This window comes from Nannobrachium achirus (genome assembly GCF_963921795.1).
Source record: "Nannobrachium achirus genome assembly, chromosome: 14".
NCBI lineage: Eukaryota > Metazoa > Chordata > Actinopteri > Myctophiformes > Myctophidae > Nannobrachium > Nannobrachium achirus.
In genome coordinates, this window is record NC_137821.1 from 40,696,703 (window position 1) to 40,718,297 (window position 21,595).

At 43.7% G+C, this 21,595-nt stretch overlaps 1 protein-coding gene across 1 annotated transcript; it reads left to right on the top strand.

Moving 5' to 3' along the window:
- The first annotated feature begins 7,496 nt into the window (after positions 1 to 7,496).
- On the top strand, positions 7,497 to 21,321 carry kiaa0232 (KIAA0232). Its single transcript, XM_080742103.1, has 8 exons — positions 7,497 to 7,646; positions 11,810 to 12,403; positions 12,647 to 12,787; positions 16,270 to 16,339; positions 16,462 to 16,546; positions 16,677 to 20,025; positions 20,677 to 20,782; positions 21,196 to 21,321. Exons 2-8 carry the CDS (start codon positions 12,164 to 12,166, stop codon positions 21,210 to 21,212), a joined length of 4,008 nt encoding a protein of 1,335 aa, XP_080598229.1. The 5' UTR covers positions 7,497 to 7,646; positions 11,810 to 12,163; the 3' UTR covers positions 21,213 to 21,321.
- Positions 21,322 to 21,595: the final 274 nt, after the last annotated feature.

Below are 21,595 nucleotides of genomic sequence, written 5' to 3' on the forward strand. Positions count from 1 at the left end.
CAGCTATTTTCACTAGTTTAAATCATTTGTAAAATGATAATTACAGAACTGACCGTTTTGGACATACAAGGTTTCCACCCGACAATAACGATTTGCATGCGTAAACGCACGCACACGCACACTGTGCACACGCACCGTAACATCAGAGAGAAGTCAGTGAGAACCCCACGACCTCATGTAGACTTTGTCCTCCTTTTATCACCAAGAGTCCTCAGAAGGCCTCCAGTACTAACAGACACATTTACATTGTAGACCAGAGATAACACACACACACACACACACACACACACACACACACACACACACACACACACACACACACACACACACACACACACACACACACGAACGAACGAACACACACACACACACACACACACACACACACACACACACACACACACACACACACACACCATGGCATTACATCACAAGCACATATTGAAAGTCAGCCACCGCCACCACACCCAAAAGACTGAGGTCAGTGTTTTAAACAACGCATTTCTCTGCAGGTCTGACCATAGAGTTATAATATTAAGGGTCTGACTGGTTCGAACCTGGGATGGAATGATTAGGAAGTGGTAGTAGGCGTATAATGACCGGTGGTGCAGGAGGACGGTGTTGGCAGCCTGCCCGTGTTGTGACAGCAATAATCAAACCACTGTGCAAAGACAAAAAGAGTTGCTGTATAATGAGACGCAGTGGATGTTTAGGTCCCTCCAGGTAAAGAATTGGGTTGCTGCCTGGGTATTTTGAGGACAACACTTGCACTCCTCCAGAATTTAATTATGCAAAGCTCATCGTTATATTTTTCACTTCCTCACTGATGGGGTGGGTGTGCGTGTGTGCGTGCGTGTGTATGTGTGTGTGCGCACGTGCACATGCGTGCCTGCCTGCCTGCTTGAGTGTGTGTGTGTGTGTGTGTGTGCGCGCACGTTGCTTTGATATCCCCAGCACCCAGCGGTTTGTGTATGTGACTGCAGGCTACTTCATTCATCCAATCCGCTTTAACCGAGAGACTAGAGAAACAGGGAGAATCAATGACCAACATCACGTCAACTCCTTTTTGATCATGGAGAACTAAGCATTTCTCTATGGTCCAAGAAGAAAAACCTAGAATGAGAAGAACTGTTTCAAAGAATGTAGCTTTATCAAAGCTGACAAGCCAGTCTGAGTGTACTCAGTGACCTTGTATGTGAACAACTCTGACCTACATGTACAGAACACAGAGAAGAAACAGATTATTGGATCTCTGGCACGCACAATAAAAAAAAAGGCTCTCACTGACATTGCTAGAACATAAATACGTACATGAACTTAACAACAGAGGTTGTGCTCGAACATTCCACCATTCCCCCTTTTATTGATAGCTACTAAGCGCACCTGACACATACAGTAGTAGCATGCAGTATAGTGCCTCTTTTCTATGTGGAGGGGGGGGATTCCCTGTTTATCAAAATCATATGAGAGACATGTGAGAGGGTGATATTAAAAGCATTGTGAATTCCTCCCAGGACATATGGGGCGCCTGCCTTACAGATTACTGTGTGGAGTTTGTGTGAATATAACGTGACGTGACATGGGTTCACATTTGTCACGCGTCCATCCACTGTATTCAGCCGGTCAGTTGATCCAACATCTGATCTCATAATAGATGGTTGTGTTCATTACCAGCTAGGGCAGGGGTGGGCAACTTTGATGATGGCGAGGGCCACTATATTTCCACCTTCACTCCGGAGGGCCACATAGCATATTGCTATGTCCTACTTTGTCATTCTAGCATCTCATAGGCCTACAAAAGAAGCAAAAATAGCAGATCTGCGATGCGTTATGAGCTTGTAGATCGGCTATTTTTTGCTTCTTTTGAATTGGAATCCTGAATAATCTTTTGTTATTTTTTAATTGGAATCCTGAAATGTAACATTTCGATTTTTTATTTCAAACGCATTTAATTATACTCATGTTATCTTTATGAAATTGAATACAAATACACTGAACTTAAAAAAAAAAAAAAAAAAAAAAAACATTTTAATACTACTATAATAGTCATTAAGCTACTGATATAGACTGAAGGAATTAAAGCAGGTCATGTTTGGAATTGTAACAGCTGAAATCAATACTATATCAGTATTCCGGTATCAACCTGCAGGCCGCATTAAGTGAAGGTGGGGGCCGCATGTGGCCCCCCGGGCCACCAGTTGCCCATGTATGAGCTAGGGCAACGAGTCTTGATAATGTTGTAGTTAGTTATAGTTAGTGTTGAACTTGAAGTGTGACTATTACCTCAGCAAGACACAGCGGGCTGCAATAACAGGTTAAAGAATGTTGGAGAGTGAGTTGGTTTGTTGGCAGTGCATGTAAAATACAATCAATCAGTCATTGAATTCAAAGGGTTTTTTCATTTTTATATATCTGTGTGTCAGTTTATCATTCTTTCTTAGTGCCCTGAGGTAGGTCTGGTTGTGCCGGGTGGGTGCCAGATGTGGTGATAGATGTCTTGCGCAATTACAAGCACAGCAAAAACGAGAAGCAGACAACTTCCTGCAAAATAAATCATGTGTGCACACACAAAAAACATAATGCACATGCATACATATGCATTGCATGCACACACAAGCATGCACATGCACGCACACACATACAGTACACACACGCACACACCATATAAAGAGACACACAAACTCAGGGTGCAGATAGTAGAAGCACTGGCACCCATCATGCCACTGGCACACACAGACAACACACACACACGCGCACGCGCACGCACGCACACGCACACGCGCACACGCACACGCACACACACACACACACACACACACACACACACACACACACACACACACACACACACACACACAGACAGAAGGAAAAATAACCACACAAAAAAACATGCCTCCTCTCAACCCTCCCAGACTGCAAGACAAGAACTGGTCTCAGACAAATCTCATTTGCAATTGGTGATCTTCTAGTCGCAGACTGCAGTCATATGACTTTTAGGCTGTGTGAAATGACTTGTGACCTGTCAAGTCAACAACAGGGGAGAAAGGAACCAAGTGGTGTAAAGTAACTAAGTACATTTACTCAAGTACTGTACTTAATTAAGTACAGTTCTGCTTTTATTTCCACATTTCAGTACTTTTACTTCTACTCCACTACAATTATTTGAAAACTTTAGTTAGTAGTTACATTATAGATTTTGATTAATGTTACAAAACGTACATTAAGCACTTCAGCCCTATACATTTTGGCCACTTGAAAATAGCAGATCTACAAGCTTGTGACCTGTGAAATGACTTGTGACCTGTCAAGTAAACAACAGGGGTGAAAGAAACCTATGCTGGTGCATCCCACTTCCAAGCCCATTCACGCCCACTTTGCATCCACTTCAATTCAACTTCAACTCAACGGTAGGGAGAACGTAGGGAATAATACCGCCCATAACTCTATCATTGGCCCCCCGTTGCCATGGTGACCGGTGACCGCCGTCCATTGGCTCGTATTCCCAGCTATGGGACCGGCGGATCCAATTTCAACCGAGGGGGGCGTAGCCAGAACACACACACACACACACACACACACACACACACACACACACACACACACACACACACACACACACACACACACACAAAAATAGCTAATAGTTAGCTCACAACTTTCCACTTTTCTCTTTCACCTCAATCGCAGTAACATCCGTATACACCACTTGGCTAGGACTGATCACGTGGCACACGGAGTTCTTAACCGGAAGTGCGTCCGGCGGTCAAATATGTCCGACACAATTTATTTTATTTTTTATTTTTTTTATTTTATTTTTTTTTATTTTTTTTTATTTTTTTTAACTTTAAAAAAAAAAAACTTTTTTTTTGGAAAAAAAAGTTTTTTAGTAAAGAAGCGGGCGTGGACTCTAGATGTGAGCCGCGAACCTCTAGTGTTATCACATCATTCCTATTGTGTGCTGGGACATGTGACTACAGTTAAAACAAGGACGTGATCAATGACTATAGTATCATCATTCATCAGCCATGTACTGTATCACAGGTTACAGAGCAGAGCTGACCCAGAAACCCCCTCTTCTGAAATGGCATCAAATCTACAGCGATCAAAGTTTTATATTTTCTTTTTCTCTCCTCTTTTTCTTTTCTCAACAAAGATTAAGTCATTTCTAGTTTCAACAAGGCATGGCATATTATATATAGTGTCCTGAAATAACCTATCCCCAGACACCACACAATTTTGCATTTCTGGATTTTGAAAAGAGACTGCTTCATTTATATTTATGGGAGAATGTTAGTCGTCATTCGCAACTGACAATTTTGAGCACATAATGTTAATCGCTTGCTGTGTATAGCACTACAATATCGCTGTATTATTTTCTAACTCCTGACATTAAGGAGAAGAGTTTCAGCCATGTTTCACTCTCTCTGCAGTGGTAGTTAAAACCCCTGTGGCCTGACGATTCACACGCCAGGAGAGAGGATTATAGTGGGATCCTTTAACTGTGCCATCTGCTTTGAATTGACTTTCAATTAACAGGGAAACGTGCTGGAAGTGTGGGCGGGGCGGGCGGGGCGGGGGGGGGGGGGGGGGGGGGGGGTCAGCACAGGACAGAATTACACTGTTTCAATCCAAAGTGTCAAAACAGGTGCTAAAAGTTGAAATGCGATTTCATCAGTCACAGCCAGGAAGAAGTGTGTGTGTGTGTGTGTGTGTGTGTGTCGTGTGTGTGTGTGTGTGTGTGTGTGTGTGTGTGTGTGTGTCGTGTGTGTGTGTGTGTGTGTGTGTGTGTGTGTGTGTGTGTGTGTGTGTGTGTGTGTGTGTGTGTGTGTACTGTGTTGACACACAAACTTCCCCAGTTTGTGATGGTTGAATCAGTGTTTGTGGGCTGTTGGCTGCAGTACTCTGGTTTCAGGTCAGTTGAACCTATGCTGAGAGCAGCAACCTCTGTAGCAGTCTAGTTCCCTATATCACTGGTTCCCAAACACTGGGTCAGGACCCATTTATGGGTCGCGGACACATTTTTATGGGTCCTTTTATTTTTTGTCACAGCCAGGTGTTCCAGTGGTTCCGGTGGTTGGTTCCAGCTACCTGATGATGACTACAAGAAATGACAACCTGACGTAAAATTATAAGTTTATACATTTTAAGTAAATACTATTGATCCCGTAGCCTAGGGTCCCTTCACCTTTCGGGGTTTGATCCGGTTGGGAGCGGAAACCAGTGACCACTTTACGTCATGTTGTAGTCCTAAACGGACTACACTTTTGCCGGAACTATCGGAATCAGTTTTAACCCAAAATATTCCCCTGCACTCAAGGTCATACTTTTAGGGCCTACCTAATGAACCCCTTGATGCGGCGTAGTTTTGCTTTTGGAAAATTTGTTTGGTATATGCATTGTTTAGTCCAACTCGTAGCGACTGGCAAGACTACACTACATTTTAATAGGGATTGTGGAAACAAACGGGGGAAACAAAACAAAGCAACACCGCTTCTTCTGCTTGTGGTTTCCGCCTAGAACGGATCAACGGCCTGTTGTAAACGAACACCAGGCTTTCTCGGGGGAAAGCCTGGTGATGCGAGGTTATTGATCCCGGGCTACAAAAAGTCGACGAACATTCGACCAGGGAGCCATTGGGGGGGTGGGGGGGAAATGGATGGACATTAGGGGTTAATTTGACTTATTCCCAGGGGCGTCAACCCTGCTGGGTCAGAGGACAGCTGTCACAAATGTGCCACCCTGACCCCAACATACCTGCTCGGACTAACGACGGGGGAAGGTGCTCAATGCAAACTAAAAGCAGCACAACACCACCCCTGCACTGAGATGGTAACACGTTTCACACCCATGGCTGCTTTGACATATTAATATCATGGATGATACACCCCAACCACCAGCACCACCCCACCATGAATGAACCCAGAAAGCTGCAGCAGTTTCCTTTTCCTGGGTTCACCCAACAGACAGAGCCACACACAAAAATGTCTCTAAAAGATTAGGATATTTCGCTTTCTGCTCATAGGCCAACTAGCTTTGTAGTGGGAAATGGACATTTTAAATAATAGAGTACAGGATGTTCTACTTCAGTTAAACATGTTAAACCCTGTTTGGGTTTGTGTACAGTGTCTGAATGGATGCATTTATCCCTACTACATGGACAGTAGAATTAAATGGTATACTGCTAACTACATTATCCTCCTCTCCTCTGTTCTATCTAATATTTGAATCTGGCATGCCAGAGCCCAGTAATAAACATGTCATATCTATCAGTTTGTGTCATTTGTGACCTCTCTAAGTAGGAACAAATTATGTATATATACTTCCTCAAGATTAGATTATAGTCCTTCCATCTCAGGAATGTGTGCCAAATCTGGATGCATTGTTTCATCTATATAATATGCCATTCTTCTAAAGAATAATTAAGGTATATTCAGTAGCCTAAAAGCGTCTAAAACATTAATATATGTTTTAAAATATCATTTTATGTTATTATGTCTACTTTTAAATTACCGTTTCCTTCCACTAATTAATGTTTATGATTGTTATTTATATATTTTAATCACTAAATCCCAGACTGTATCAAAAATATGAAAGTAAGTACTATTTGAGCTTCTGATCTGATGCAATACCTTGCGGAGGAATAAAACCTAGTGCCAGTAGAACGTCGGAGGTTTGTCTTGTTGCCTAGATACCAACGGAGAGGGGAGGGCGCACTGCTAGATATTTTTCTGAATGAAACAGACGTCAGCCGGACGCCATGTTGGCTCCGGGAGACCCCATATAACTCTATGAGGGAGACCCGTCCCCTATCCATGGTTTGTTACATAATTATTATCTCTATTTTATAAACTGAAACTATTGATCATTTTGTATTTAAACTTCGGCCTAATGGTGAGATTTCAGGAGGACGGCTATATTATTAGCGTTTTAAATAGTAAATAAATAAATCCTACATTATTTCAACTCAACAAGACAATCAAATCATACTGTATGGAAACTGGAAAGAGGTATCTAGATGGAAAAAAATTAGCCTAATATTAGCCTAAAAATGTATTTATTTTTAAATAAATATTTTTTTAGGCTATGGCATGCCATCTGCATCCACTTTATAAATAAAACTATTTATCGTATTTAAACGTTTAGTGTGTGTGTGTGTGTGTGTGTGTGTGTGTGTGTGTGTGTGTGTGTGTGTGTGTGTGTGTGTGTGTGTGTGTGTACCGTCACCGCGAATAAACCCAAAGGGAGACCCTTCTCATTAGGAGCCGGAATGTCGTCCAGTTTCCCCCAACTGCCTGGGACGGCTCGATCTCGCGAGTGTCACTACGCCATAAAGAACCCAAACTCCCCCTCCTCCCCTCCCCTTTCAACAGATCTACATCATCGACCCGCAGGCGAACGACGCGTCGCGCGAAGCTTGTAGATCGGCGATTTCCGAAGCCCAGCGACACCGTCGTACCGCACACATCACAACTAAAAAACAGCGCCATTGCCCGTCGTCGGTCGGTCGCTGGCGTCCATGATACGTGATGTTACCGCAGCGCCGGAGCTCAGGCGGCTCGGAAGGAACAGCGGCGGCGGCAGCGGGAGAGAAGTAACCGCTCCCCCTTCCTTCTCTCCTCCTCCTCGTTACTTCAACTAAACGGCAGGTAAGAAGCGAACATAACAACAAACAAACAAACGCACACCGGCGGGGTGAAGGGAGGGAGGGGACGGGCTGGTTTTTGTTTTTAAGCCGGTTGGGACGGTTTAATGGCGCACATTTTTGAAGGGAAAGCGTCCGAGGCGAGCTAGCGGACGGTCGGTCACCGTCGCTCGGCTGGCTGGCCGGGTCTGGTCCGCTCTGCCCCGGACCGGCTCCCTCCCTCCCGTCTAACGACCACAACAACCCCGGCAAGAATTATAGCTAATGCAAGGTGCCATGTTTTATTTATCTCTATTTGGAAGTTTTGCTCATGTCAAGGAACAGGGCCGTGTTTAGAAGAACGAGTAGTTTGCATGTTGTTGTCGGTTTGAGCTGAGCTGCCGCTCGGCTCGATGCTATCTCTGGTTGCTGCTCGCTTATGTTTAAACCCCGTGCAGTCGTACCGTACCGTGGTGTTGCGCGGTGGGGCGGGGGCAGATCTATATGCTCACGACTCTACGCCAGCACGGGACGCGCGTGAGCTTGCAGATCGGCTGTTTTCGGCGGCTAACGTGCTAATAACGCTAGCTCCGTCGTTCTCAACGAACGCAGAAGCGTCCGTGTTATTTGTAATGTTGCCGTTCGTTTCACCTGCAGCCCCCTGCCCCAAAGTATCCCGACGTTTAATGTCAACGTTATTTATTTACGTGTTCGATTACATTGCATATGAAAACACCCCGAATGTTTGTTGCCATCAGTTTTATTTACTGGATTCATTGAAGGCTGTTTGTTGTGATCGTTACGTTCAATGACACTGTAATGAGCCCGTTCTCTGCGGTTAGCTCGTTAAGCTAAAGGTCGGTGCTTGAGCTAACCTTGCCGACCCGCTGCTTACTGCTAGCTGACTGTTGTTGTTGGGTTTAATGATAACTGGCGTTGTAGTTATCATGTTATGAATGCGTTTAGCTTGTGATTCTTCAGGTCAGTTGAGTTAAGTGTCCCGAATATACCGTTCTAACTGGACCCCCAAAAGCCTAGCGAGTGAACATCAGCTTTAGTTTCATCGCATTTGACATATTTATCGTAAATGCCCATGCTAGGTAGTAGCTGAGGGTATGCATTATGCTGTCTTATTTTCTTGATAAGACATGGCTATTTAATGTGTTATAACTACAGTCTTTTGCATTGGTTGAACTTGTATGCTTCAGAGCCAGCCTTGTGTCCCATGATCAGAACAAGTTGGAGTTGTAGGTTATAGCCCGTGTATAACAATATGACATACTACATATTATTCGGATTTTATTGAACAACCTTTCAGGTGTGGTGGCGGTGCACTTTGAGGGTAGAATGATCAGAATTGTCATAATTTAATGTGTGTGCGTTCTGCGTGCGCAATCGCCGGTTTTGACAGTTGAACCGATATGGTCATGGAACGGGTAAAGCGCCTTTACTGTGCCCTTTCGACGCCTGTAACTGGTAGCTCGTAAAATGCCACCGCTGAGTGACACGGGCGTCAGCCAATGGGATGGGTGCAGCCTCCATTTGCTCCTCACGTTGGTTGCCTGCCTAATCCACCGACTACAGTACAGGCACTATGAAACACAGATGCATTTGACAGCCAGTGGTCTTACTGTGCTGCCTACAAAACTTTGATATATGTATATTAGAATAGCATTTATTTTGACTTTATGCTCGACTACACTGTTCCACAGCGCGTCTGGACTGAAAAATGCTACCGTTGACTTTGTACATTTCATGTAAAGTACATCTGTCTGTTGTCACTCTGTAGGAGGGAAGTACAATGACATTGACAACTTATTTATACAGGTCCTTGTTGGAAAGACCTGTTTTCTCAGCACCTGCACAGTTTCACATCTCAATATACTTATACAAGTATTATACTTTAGAGTATTTTCAGTTAAAGGGATACTTCACTTTAAAAAAAAAAGTTTGTCTAATCAGACTTTTAGGAATACATGTGACAGTTTTTTAATTTGCTCGATTCAGTATTTAGATATTTGATATTTATTTAATCAGACACCCCCTTCCTATACAAACCTAGCTCTGGTCCATCGCGTCACCTTCCGGTGACGCTCTGACAGACCCGTCGGGAAATGGCTAGACTCCAGTATCTCAGCCCCTCCGAGCACTCAACATCAGTCAAAATAAACTAAACTACTTCAGTACTCACCAAACCAAAGGTAGTTTTGCGTTGTTGAAAATCTATTCTCCGCGGTGGTAAACCTCTCTGCACCCCACCGACTCTGTAAAATACATTATTTTTGTCATGAAATAAAACGCACCCACCTCGAGCCACCTAGCGGCCACCGCAGATACAATGGTTCACAACCCGGAAATAAGCGGCGGTCGAGTTGGATGCACTTTATTTCATGCCAAAAATAATGTATTTTACAGAGTAGGTGGGGTGCTGAGGGGTTCACCACCGCGGGGAATAGACTTTCAACAACGCAAAACTACATTTGGTTTGGTGAGCAGTGAAATAGTTTTGTTTATTTTGACTGATGTTGAGCGCTCGGAGGGGCTGAGATACTGGAGTCTAGCCATTTCCCAACGGGTCTGTCAGAGCGTCACCGGGAGGTGACGCGATGGACCAGAGCTAATACAAACCATTGTAACTTCAAACTTCTTTTTAACATAATCGATTCATCAAAACACCTGATCTTGGTTCCAGTGACTCATACTGTCCTCCTAATCCATGAGCAGGCTGTTTTTTTTTTTTTTTTCCTCCTCCAATTACCCTTTTCATTTATTTTTTTATAATTATTTTTTTGTATTTTTTTTTCAAATAAATCATTACAAAATACAAATAAATGAAAAGTAATAATAATAAAAAAAAAAGGCATGCTCACGTTGTCGCGTATTAGGAGGACAGTTTGAGTCACCAGAACCAAGTGCGGGTGTTTTTGATGAATCTATCACCGTGGTTAAAATGGAGTTTGAAGTTACTATGGGTTTTTATAGGAAGGGGGCGTGTCTGATGAAAGGAATGATCAAATTATATCTTAACTCATTTAGTGCCACCCTTTCACCACTAGAGGGCGCCCAGTGGCCATAGAAAATCCCATAGAGATATGCTGGTATATGCAGAAGCCCTGCAGCCATGACTTGCCTGAACACTTTCCTTTGTGCATGTACAGGAAGAGGATGAAGTTAGCTTGAAGTTAGCTATTGGCTACCAAGCATTTTAGAAGCCTTATTTTCGTCAACTTAGCCATGATTAAACCTTGCACACCTCATGCATGGGAAAAAAACAGAGAAGAATGAGCTCTAAAAAGTGGATTTGTGCAGTTTGTTCACAGCTTTCAAACAAAAAAATCCGATTGGAAATCCGTTCAGGCATTCTTGAGATAATAGCCATTATGTTTTACATGTTATGTAAACAAAAATGGCTGCCCTGTATGTTAGATGGGGTTGTATGGGGGTGGAACATGCAAAATCGCGATTGAAATCATGTTCACCAGATTTTGATGGGGTCCAATCAAAAAAAAAAGTTTTTCAATTTTTTTTTTTTTTAAAGCCGAACTAGTTCGGGATCGGCACTCTGCGATACGCTAATAAAGCCGAACTAGTTCGGGATTGGCACTCAATGAGTTAATACTTAATCGAGCAACTTAAAAAATTGATGAAATATCCCTTTAAATGAGACGCTTAACCCTTTAGTAGACTGGCATTTTGACAAATCATAAATGGTAACATCCTATTTAACCTCCAAGTCGGCCATACCACCCATGACCAAAATTTGCATTTTAAAACAAAATGCCAGAGAATTAACTGTTCATTCCACTTCTATGGCTGCTAGCTTCATTTGTAACAGAGCGTATGCTCTGTCTGCTAGGAGCCTACTAGTTTACTCATGTCAGATAGTGGCATTATCAACCCAACTGCCATCAAAAACTCATTGGGGACTCAGCAGAAGGCACATAACTTGTTGACAGCTCTAGGAGGGCCGTCGTCATCCAGATTTATAACAGTAAAGTATAATATGATTTTTGTTGCTGAAACTGGTGACTTGGTTGGAATACCTTGGCAATCCTATTTTCTGCCGTTCTTCTGTGGCATTTTTGGACAACTGAGGTCATTGAGTGTATTTTGGTGCTGTGGGATACTGTTTTCTGAAATCGAAAATGTTTCACTTAAAGTGACGAAAGTCTTCTTTTTCCATTTCAGGTCGTGCCGGAGAAGTACGCTGTACCCCCACAATGGACCCCTCTAACTGAGACGCAAACACAATTTGTGTTTTGCACAAGAGCTTGATGGCTTTCATCAGCCTAAACCATGCCTGACGAGTAAACTTACCTTTTTTTTGTTGCTAAAAGCAATTAAAAAAAAATAAGCAGAAAGGAAACGGAGCATCCCACATGCCTCCCCATGTAGAGCCCCGTCAGGGCGTCCTGCTGGAGTGACCCCCATCATCCAGATAGGCTCTGCCTGTCTTCTCCCCACCCACCCCCCCCCACCACCCTACATCAACAACCTGTCATGATGTTGCGCCACCTCAAAATGGCCAACACCTGAGGTCCCATGCGCCCAGTGAGCGCCGATTCAGACGGTCCCGCTCCTCCTGCAAACCTGTCTACTCACCCCAACCTTCCCGTGGGCCCCCTGCCTACCTCAGAGATGTCCCTGCTTCAGTCACTGGGCCCAGTGCAAAGCTGGCTGGGCCAGGAGCTCGAGAAATGCGGGATTGACGCCATGATCTACACCCGCTATGTCCTTAGCCTTCTCCTGCATGACAGTTATGACTATGACCTGCAGGACCAGGTGGGTCCCGGCAGTCACTAGGACACATTCCCTTGAATTCGCTTGTCATCTGTGTGTTGCATTATGAGTATGCATGCTTGTGTTAATATTTAGGAAATATTGCATTGTCTCTTCTTTTAACTTTAGTTACTTTTCTCTTTTCCATTTATTTTTCTTTTTTTAATGATATAGCTGAAATGTATGTGTATATTATTGCAGTAGCTTATTCTTAATGAGTGATTGATTTTGCTTTGTATTTGGCAGGAAAATGACATCTTCTTGGGTTGGGAGAAGGGAACCGGGAAGAAATGGGGCAAGAGTAAGAAGAGAGGAGGGACGGACCTGAGCCTGGAGGAAATGAAGAAGCAAGCTGCTGTGCAATGCCTGCGTTCTGCATCTGATGAAGTGAGTATGGTCCTGCCCTGGTGTTGAACCCCATTAATGTGCTATATTCACGTGGGGTTGAAAAAAACCTGCAGGGCATGAAGATACAATGGCAAGATGGTGCACAGTCATGAAATGACGGTAGTGGTTTCTAGGCAACCACAGACAAAAAAAGAAAAAACACTCACATGGTCCATACGCCATATTTCCACTCAGTTTGAAGTAGGGATACAACTATGCCAAAAAAACCAAATAGCAAATAGTTATAGTTTGATTGATTGAATATATTATTAGACAAAAATGGAGAAAAGTACAAGTATAGTCAATACAATAAAAAATGTTGTACAGTACATGTACAGTTAAACACCCTTTTTCTTTTGTATACTTTATTTTTTAACGTGGGCACCACAGTGATGCAGTCATACAGTCAGTCAGACTACAAAGACAACACGAAATACAAAACAAAGCAAAACATTGAGAGACAAAATATGACCTCAGTAAAAAGGAAATGAAAGAGAAATAAAGCTAAAGCAAATTACAGAGGCTCAAAAACTAACCCATGTTTTAGTTTATATTCTTTACAGCTCTTTTTCTCAATGTGTTTGTTTGCTGGCCCCCATCATCTGTCCCACCACAAAATTGGACAAATAGAACATTGTTGTGAATCACTTCAGCTATTTTTGTCCTAAACTTTGGAAGTTTAAGTATGTTCTGTCAAGTGCATAGTTTGGTGCACATTGTCTTGATTGTGAAGACAGCAGTTGGCTACACTTTACATATCTGTGTATTTACGGAGATATAAATAATCAATACTTTCCAGGGGTTGACACTAAGGTCTCAGAGGCACTTGCCCATCGGGCAAGTACAAGTCATGTTCTACTTGCCCGAAGGTAATGCCCACTTGCCCGAAAAGTAAATCGTCCATTATAAAATGATAGGTACGATTTTAACCTCCAAATCCAAATACCAAATACTTTAGCTATGATTGAATACGTCTATGGTTTCACACTTGTTATTTTATATTTTTAAATGTAGCAACAGTAAAAACAGCACATTATAGGTAAATAGAGCTCTTATTTTACATTCCACAGACCAGAAGACACTGCGCACTGGCCACGTTCAGGTGTTTAGACAGATATCTCGTGTTGTGTTTATAGACATTTGTGTCCCCTCTCAAATGAGCCCTGTCGGGCAACCTGAAATGCCCTGACGTTTTATTTACCTGCCGAGGGCAGGTGGGCAAGCCTTAGTGTCAATGCCTGCTTTCTATATTCAGATTTTGGGTGTCATGTTGTCCTTTCGTTTCCTAACATTACAATTGAATTGGCTGTGGCCTGTTTGTTTGAAGCTTGGGCAAGTGATCTTCCACATCTTGCATCAGACCTTTTATGAATTGCATTAAGAATTGAGAAAGGACTCATGTGAAATGTGTCAAAATGTATTTCTGTCAGAACATGCTACTGTATGTATGAATTGTTGCTTATTGATGTTCATCCATGCAGTTTGTAATTGCATTATAATAATTGCAGATGGTAATTGCATTTATGATGAATAGTCTCTGCCTAAAGCTGAGCGTATTTGAGAGGTTAAGTGGTTGAACTAGGGAAAGACCTTCATAATGTTTGCAGGGTTTTCATATGACCTCATTACACGGGTCGCCTCATTTGGGTGTTGTTGTGCTAGATTGTCAAGACATATAATTAATTCGTTATCACTGGCAAGGTTATAAAAAGGTCAGCTGAATAAAGTTTTATTTGATTATTAACAATTACTCTTTCCAGTGAAATATGGTATGACCTGCTAGCGTCTTTTGCATCAAAGCGATGATGAGAATTAGAAACTTGCATTGTTTCATACCCTTCTATGTAAAAAAAAAGGGGGAAGAAAAGAGATTTGCTGACATTCTAGTGAGTGTGTCAGTAGTATGGTAGGCAGTCCGTAGTGGAGCTGGAGGGTGTGTAGGGGGAAGGGTCTGTTGGAGGAGGAGTAAGGAGTGTGCGCCCCTCTCGGGGGACTGGACGCTGCGGTCTATTTTTTAACCAGCACACCCTGCACGGGATTGCAGCAGTGAGCAGCAGAGCCGCTGTCGGCCTGTCAGCTGACCGGCATTAGCACAACGATGCAAGAGGAAACGGCAGGGCATGGGAGAAAACTTTGCTTTGCTTTTCACTGAGCGGCATGGTAAGAAATCATACTTTCCGGCAGGGGAACGGCACGTGTTGGTTGAGGATTCCGGCTGAGCTGGTACTTGAGAACATGGCTATGACGCTATGTTGTTGATGGCTATCCCACGAGCATGTTAGCTTTGGCAGTGCCTACATAGTCTGAGGAAGCGTTTGGACATGGCTGCCTTACTTCTTTGTGACCCTAGTTGTTTACATAAAAACAGGATCATGTGTTTTCTTTTTATGCAATACATAACAAACTTTAAAGAAAGCGGTGGGATATATAAGACATTGTAGTAAATATTACATGTTTAAATTTCATGCTGAGGCTCTAAATAATTTTTCCTTTTTTTTTTCTTTTTTTTTGATGGCATGTCTCTCCCATAGCTAAATTTAACACACGGTCATGGTAGAGCGTGTCTAAGCTCTCTGAAGTCAGCTGGTTTGATTTCTGTCTACGCCATTCCTTTCAATCTTACGATGGGATAGATGTTTGAAACATCCACTCGTACCTTTTGACGTTGCATATTTACTTTGACGCAGGGCCGTTGGTACTTGTGAGTTGTGTCTAGTCTACTCTATACCAGTGATGTTGCTAGGTTTTTGATGTAATAATGGGTCCTGGCACCCGAGGATGGTTTTTCGGATGGGTCCCAGGGACATTTTACGAGTCCCACAGAGTCATAATGTCATTTTTGACAAAGTGCAGCGTTTAACTCGTTTTTCATCTTATATGGTTATAATATGGTTATAGTCATGTAGAAAATGTGTCTGAAAGAAAGTTAACTGTTTTAAATCTTTAGACTTTTTATATTACACAATACATAAAAAATAAAAATGAATGAAACCATCTAAACTATTATAGTACCTTGATATGAAAAAGAAGCACGGATAGATCATCATTAGAAGTACATACATTTTACTTGGGTTTAGAAAATAGGCTTGCTATTTTCTGTTGCCCAGCAGCAAGCCAGCAAGCTTCTAAATCTTCTTTATTCGTATTTTAATATGGTGGCATTAGTGGCATTTTACACCACTATATTTTTAATTCAAGACATTTTCGGCGACTGCAACTGGTTTCAGCACTCAAATGTTTACAGTCAGGTCTGCACACGACTGCAGACGACACAGAGGAGACACGTTCAGCTTTTTGAGGAGGCATTTTAACGTTTCACAAATGGTACAGGATGGACATTGTTAACTAATGGTTAATTCTATTACAGGTATCTGGCCATGCAGGGCTGTTAAAGCTGTCTGAAAGTACAGTTAGGAGTAGACATTTTAACGGTTAGCAAATGATACAAGATGATTGATTCGTTCCTTCCTTCTTCTATACAGAACTCTGGAATTGAGAGCCTGGTGGAGGAGCTATGCTCCAAACTCAAGGACCTCCAAAACAAACAGAAAGGTTTGATTTGATCCTGTTTATTGGCACATTTAATGCTAAACGTTTTACTTCTAACTAGTGAGAGAACATGACATAATACCCTGCCTTATATGTAACGTTGTTGCTCTACAATGTCTCTGCAGAGGAAAAACCAATCAGGAAGAAATCTGATGGCTCTCAGTCTCCAGAACGAGCAGAGTCCCCCTCATCAAAGGATCAGGTTGAAATGTAAGCGCCATCATGGCTATCAGTGTTAATAAAATGTCATGGTCGTGAATACTTCTGGAAATAAAGCATGGCCATGTACTGTTATCAATACCACTGCATTTCATTCACGGTTCTCTCTTTGTGGCTTTAGGTACTATGAAGCCTTTCCTTCTTTGTCAGAGAAACCTGTTTGTCTCCAAGAGATCATGACGGTGTGGAACAAGGCTAAAGCCTGCGCATACTCCAGTTCCTCCTCCTCTGCTGCGCCACAGACCAGCACAGACACCTCCTCCCCAAAAGATTGCAATAGTGATGGTGAGGCTGTGAAGGAGAGAATCCCAGAGTCAAGCAGCAACGCCGCCGCCAGCAACGAGAGGGCCCAGCAAAAACGTAGTAAGAAGGAGAAAGAAAACCGATACCATGGCGCCTCGACAGCGGAGGACAGATCTACCGTCTACTCCAAGAGACAGACGAGACACAGGTCTGAGGGCAAGTACCGGCCCCGCTCCTGGTCGTCGGGCTCTAGTGAGGCAGGCTCGAGCTCAAGTGGGAACCAAGGCGACTCCAAATCATCCAGCAGCAAGGCAGTTAGAATCAGGCACAAGTCCAGGGAGGCAGTAAAGGGCAAGAGAGTGCGCAACAGCGGGCAAGTAAAGCTAGCTCTGAAGGTCATCGACAAAGACGAGCGAAGGAACACAGGAGGCAGCAGCAGCAGCACCACTGGCGGACCTGCCAAACATTCACAGCTTTATAAGAAGGGGAAGAGACCGCTGAAGGAGATTCGTAAAGATCCAGGCTGGGGGGAAGTAAAAGAGCCCGGCGTTGAGGCCAAAAATGAGTACATGGAGGAGCCCCTGTGGTACACAGAGCCCATCACAGAGTATTTTGTACCCTTCAGTAGCAGAAGAAGTAAGCTGGAGACAACGTATCGTAAGGCGGACTCTCCAGATGACTTCACCTTGTCTACAGACATGGAAAGGCTTCCAGAGAGAATCCAGGGAATCTGCATTGCCAACGAGAACTACCAGAGGACGTACCTAGCAGCAGGCTCATTTGTGGACGGGCACTTTGTGGAAGGGCTGGTCGACGCAGAGGAAGAAGCTGCCGAACTCACTGGGACCTCAAGCTGCCCTCAGCCAGAGGATAGTAAAGATTTAGATGATGAGCATCTGTCTGAATTCACTCACTTCTATGAAGTTGACATTTATCAATCCATATTGGATACTAGTGCCTCAGACTCGATACAAGAGAGTCGAATCCTGAGCATGATTCGACAGAAAAGCAATGAGCAAATAGACCTTGAGGCAGAATGTTGTTTAGTGTTAGATGGCCTTGAGCTGCAAGGGGAAAGTGCAATAAGGGCAGACTCACAGGAAGCTTCAGGATCCGAAGGATTCTTGATGCAGGATCTTGAAAACATAGCTCAAGTCTGGGGATGTTATTCACCCTCTAGCTCTGAAGACATAGACGGAGAAAGCTTTGTAGGAGATTCTCCCATTCGGCTCTCCCCCCTGCTAGACAGTGTTTCGTTCACCCTGAGCAAGTTATCCGGAGACCTGGAGGAGGCACATGTCCCTGAAGCGGCCAGTGAACCACCCGGTCTGAGCTCGTCCTGCTTCTCCCTTTTCGAGCTGCAGTACGAGAGCCCCACTTTTCCCTTTCCCCGCGACTCACTCACAGTTGGTCAAGAAAACAACACCGATTCAAGTAGCTGTCTTGATCCACATTCAAACAAGCAGTCTCGTTTGCTGATATGGACCAAAAATAGTGCCTTTGATGAAACTGAACACTGTTCAAACCTTTCGACGCGAACCTGTAGTCCATGGTCACATTCGGAGGAGACGCGGTCCGACAACGAGCAAGGAAATGCTCAAATGGAGGATCCTGCTCAAATTGGCAATGAAGAGATTAATTGTATAATCCCGCCGCTCTCTGGTACTTATCTAGAGGAAGAAATCCTGGAGTTTTTGCAGGAAGACACTGGCTGTCAGTGTGAAGAGGTCAAAGTTCAGACCTTAACCAAGAAATCTAAATTGGAGTCTATTTGTGGCATAGCTTTGGAAGAGGATGAAAGCAAACAGTATGACACTGGCATGTTTTCAGACAACACAAACCAACAGAGTGATGAATACAGCTCAGGGATAATAAAGGATATTTGGACTGCGATTGGAGATGGCCATTCTGAAATGTCACAGCAAGGGGCAGAAAAGTCAAGCGAGGGACTGTTCTCCGAGGAGGCGAGCAGCTACCATTGCGGCTGTCTTGAGGTGCACGCAAAAGGAGGTCCAGCCCAGGGTCCCCAGACAAAAGCTGTGCAGCGGTCCGAGTATCACCTGTGGGAGAGCAAGAAGGAGGAGCAGGGCCTAGCCAAAAACAAGCTCTCCAAGGTAGACGGTGCTGGTGATTACATGACTCCGTCCAAGCCCTGGGACATGAACGCCGACAAGGACAGCACGTCATTCATCCTGGGAGGGGTGTATGGAGAGTTGAAGACGCTGAGCGGCGACAAGAACTGGGCTGTCGTGCCGCCCAGTGAAACGCAAGGCAGCCTGCTTCAGTGTGCTGCTGCAGCCGCATCTGCTGCCGGCACGGACATGGTCACCATCACTGGCACGGACGTGTTCATGAACGCCGGCAGCTGCTTCGCCCCTGGACATAGGCCCCTGTGGAGGCCGCTCGTCTCCTTTGGGCAAAGTGACCAGGCCATTAAAGGAGGTGCGGACGCATTGAATAAGGGATTTTCTTTCATCTTCCATGAAGATTTACTTGGGGGCTTCCACGGCGATGAACGAGGAGGTTTAGACTACCCGTTCTCATCCTTCAGCCTGAACAATCCCTTCTCGCAAGTCCTCCACGTTGAGTGTTCTTTTGAGCCTGAGGACATGGCTTCATTCAGCCCGGGGTTCAAGCCCAAATCGATACTGTGCTCCGACTCTGAGAACGAAGCCTTCCACCCACGACTGTATGGCATCAATCGGACTCAGTATAGGGCCATCCGTATTTCCCCCAGGACTCATTTCCGACCAATATCGGCCTCGGAGCTGTCTCCTGGTGGGGGGAGTGACTCTGAGGCTGAGTCTGAAAAAGAGGAGATACGTCTTCCCGTCCTGGCGCCGGTGGACGTCTTTGATGATCCTCAGGCGGACCTCAAACCTCTGGAGGAGGATGCAGAATGTGAGGGCCCTTATTATGGCAAGTCAGAACTGGAATCTGGTAAATTCTTACCCAGATTAAAGAAGTCTGGCATGGAGAAGAGTGCCCAGACCTCTCTGGATTCACAGGAGGGCTCCAGTGCTCTCCTTCCAATAGCTGAGCAAGAGATATGCTTAGACTGCGAAATGGCCGCAGCTGCATCAAGCGCAGGCGGACGGATGGAAGTTCCTGTCGGCAAGATTCGAAAGGAGGAATCTCCAGGAGACGAGGAGACCTGTATATGCGCCCCGTCAGGTCCAGCCCCCAAGTATGGGATTGCCTGTGACTTTGTTGCAGATGTTGCGGAGGTACAAATTGATAAACAATTATGGTTTTAATTTGTTAAAGTGTGTGAGAATGTTGATTAACGACTTTTTGTATAATTTGGCTTAGGGGTGGGCGATATGGAAAACCACAATATCACAATATTTTTCCAAGCGGTATCACGATACACAATCTTATCACGATTCTTTCAAGTTACTTAACAGTACAACCACCTACAAGGTAACAAAAACTAAAAGAAAAAAGATCCTTTTGGGAGGTCTAAATTGACCCTTACAAGTATGTAACTCTGACAGTATACAAATGAAACCAAATGGACCTGTAAGGGTACATTTGGATTCATTTGTATTCTGTCAGAGTTAAGTGGAGACCTTGACATTTAAAAGTTTTGAGAACTACTGATTTAGACCAAAATGCAGATTTAAATCAATTCTGCAATGAATCTCTGTATTAACAATTCAACAGAGTTTTTTTTTTATCAGGCTCTCCTTCATTGTATCACAATATATAAGATATCTCTGAAAAGGTATATTGTGGAGACATTGTATCGTCTCAACGATATTTTTCACCATATCGCTCACCCATAATTTGTCTGTAAAATAATTTGTTTAATACAGATTTTTCAGATTCTCTCTGTTGTAAATCACTTGACGTTTTCTCTCCCCTCATTTCCCCAGTTCCCTGTGAACCTAAGTTCACATGGAGGAGCGAGCGACCAGCAAGATGAGTCCTGGTGGCAGAACACGCTGTGTTCCCCCCTTTTCCCTGCATCTCAGTGTACAGGTAAAGATGACAACTATGATAACATTAAATTAGTGCAATGGCATTCCTATTGATGATTAGGTCACTGTATTTACACATTTACAAATGTGGTATAACTGCATTGCAGTGAATTTCTTTCCCCTGAGCTTCCTTATCCCATTTAGGCCTAACCTATAGTTGGGCCTAAATCAGAATTTAGCCTACAAAAACAAATATGTTGCAACATACTGTACATGTACTGTAAGCCCCTCCCATACACTAAAATGTGTACCCGGCCTGAATGGGTTATGCTACCAAAAATGTCCATAAGGTTGCATACTCTCTACTAGTCTGCATCAGAAACATCCTGGGTGAAATCTCCCCCCTGAATGTTTTTCTTTTTTTGGTTAAAATAATTTGTGCTTAATGTAATTTCATCTTGTATTGCTGTACAGGGAGAAGCAACATTTGAATACTCCAGTTTTGCAGTGGAAGCCTGTCATATGTCATTGAGAGGAAAGTGCCTCTCCTTTTTTTTGTGTGACTGGACCTCTACCAGCAAAGATTCAGGGGTACCTCAGATCGAGATCACCTACCGTAGGCTTCTGTTCTGAGCAGCACCCCTCCACAACCCACCCTAACCCTGCTGAGTTTCATTTACTAACTTAAAAACATTGTGTAATCAACAATCAGATCAACAAATAAGTGAGCAAAAATAGAAAAACTCATGTTCTCCATGTTTTTTTTGCGTGATGCCATGTGAGAACATGCATTTTAGATTTGTTTCAGTTAATTCTTCCATACATTGATCTTTGTTCAAGACTCACAGTTATTATTAGGGATGATCTGTTTTGT

What these genes read in the sequence shown, in the direction of transcription:
- kiaa0232 (XM_080742103.1), top strand. Translation starts at nt 12,164, where the DNA reads ATGCGCCCAGTGAGCGCCGATTCAGACGGTCCCGCTCCTCCTGCAAAC. An exon ending in ACTATGACCTGCAGGACCAG is followed by an intron (nt 12,404 to 12,646) that starts GTGGGTCCCGGC and finishes TGTATTTGGCAG; the next exon opens with GAAAATGACATCTTCTTGGG. An exon ending in CCTCCAAAACAAACAGAAAG is followed by an intron (nt 16,340 to 16,461) that starts GTTTGATTTGAT and finishes ATGTCTCTGCAG; the next exon opens with AGGAAAAACCAATCAGGAAG.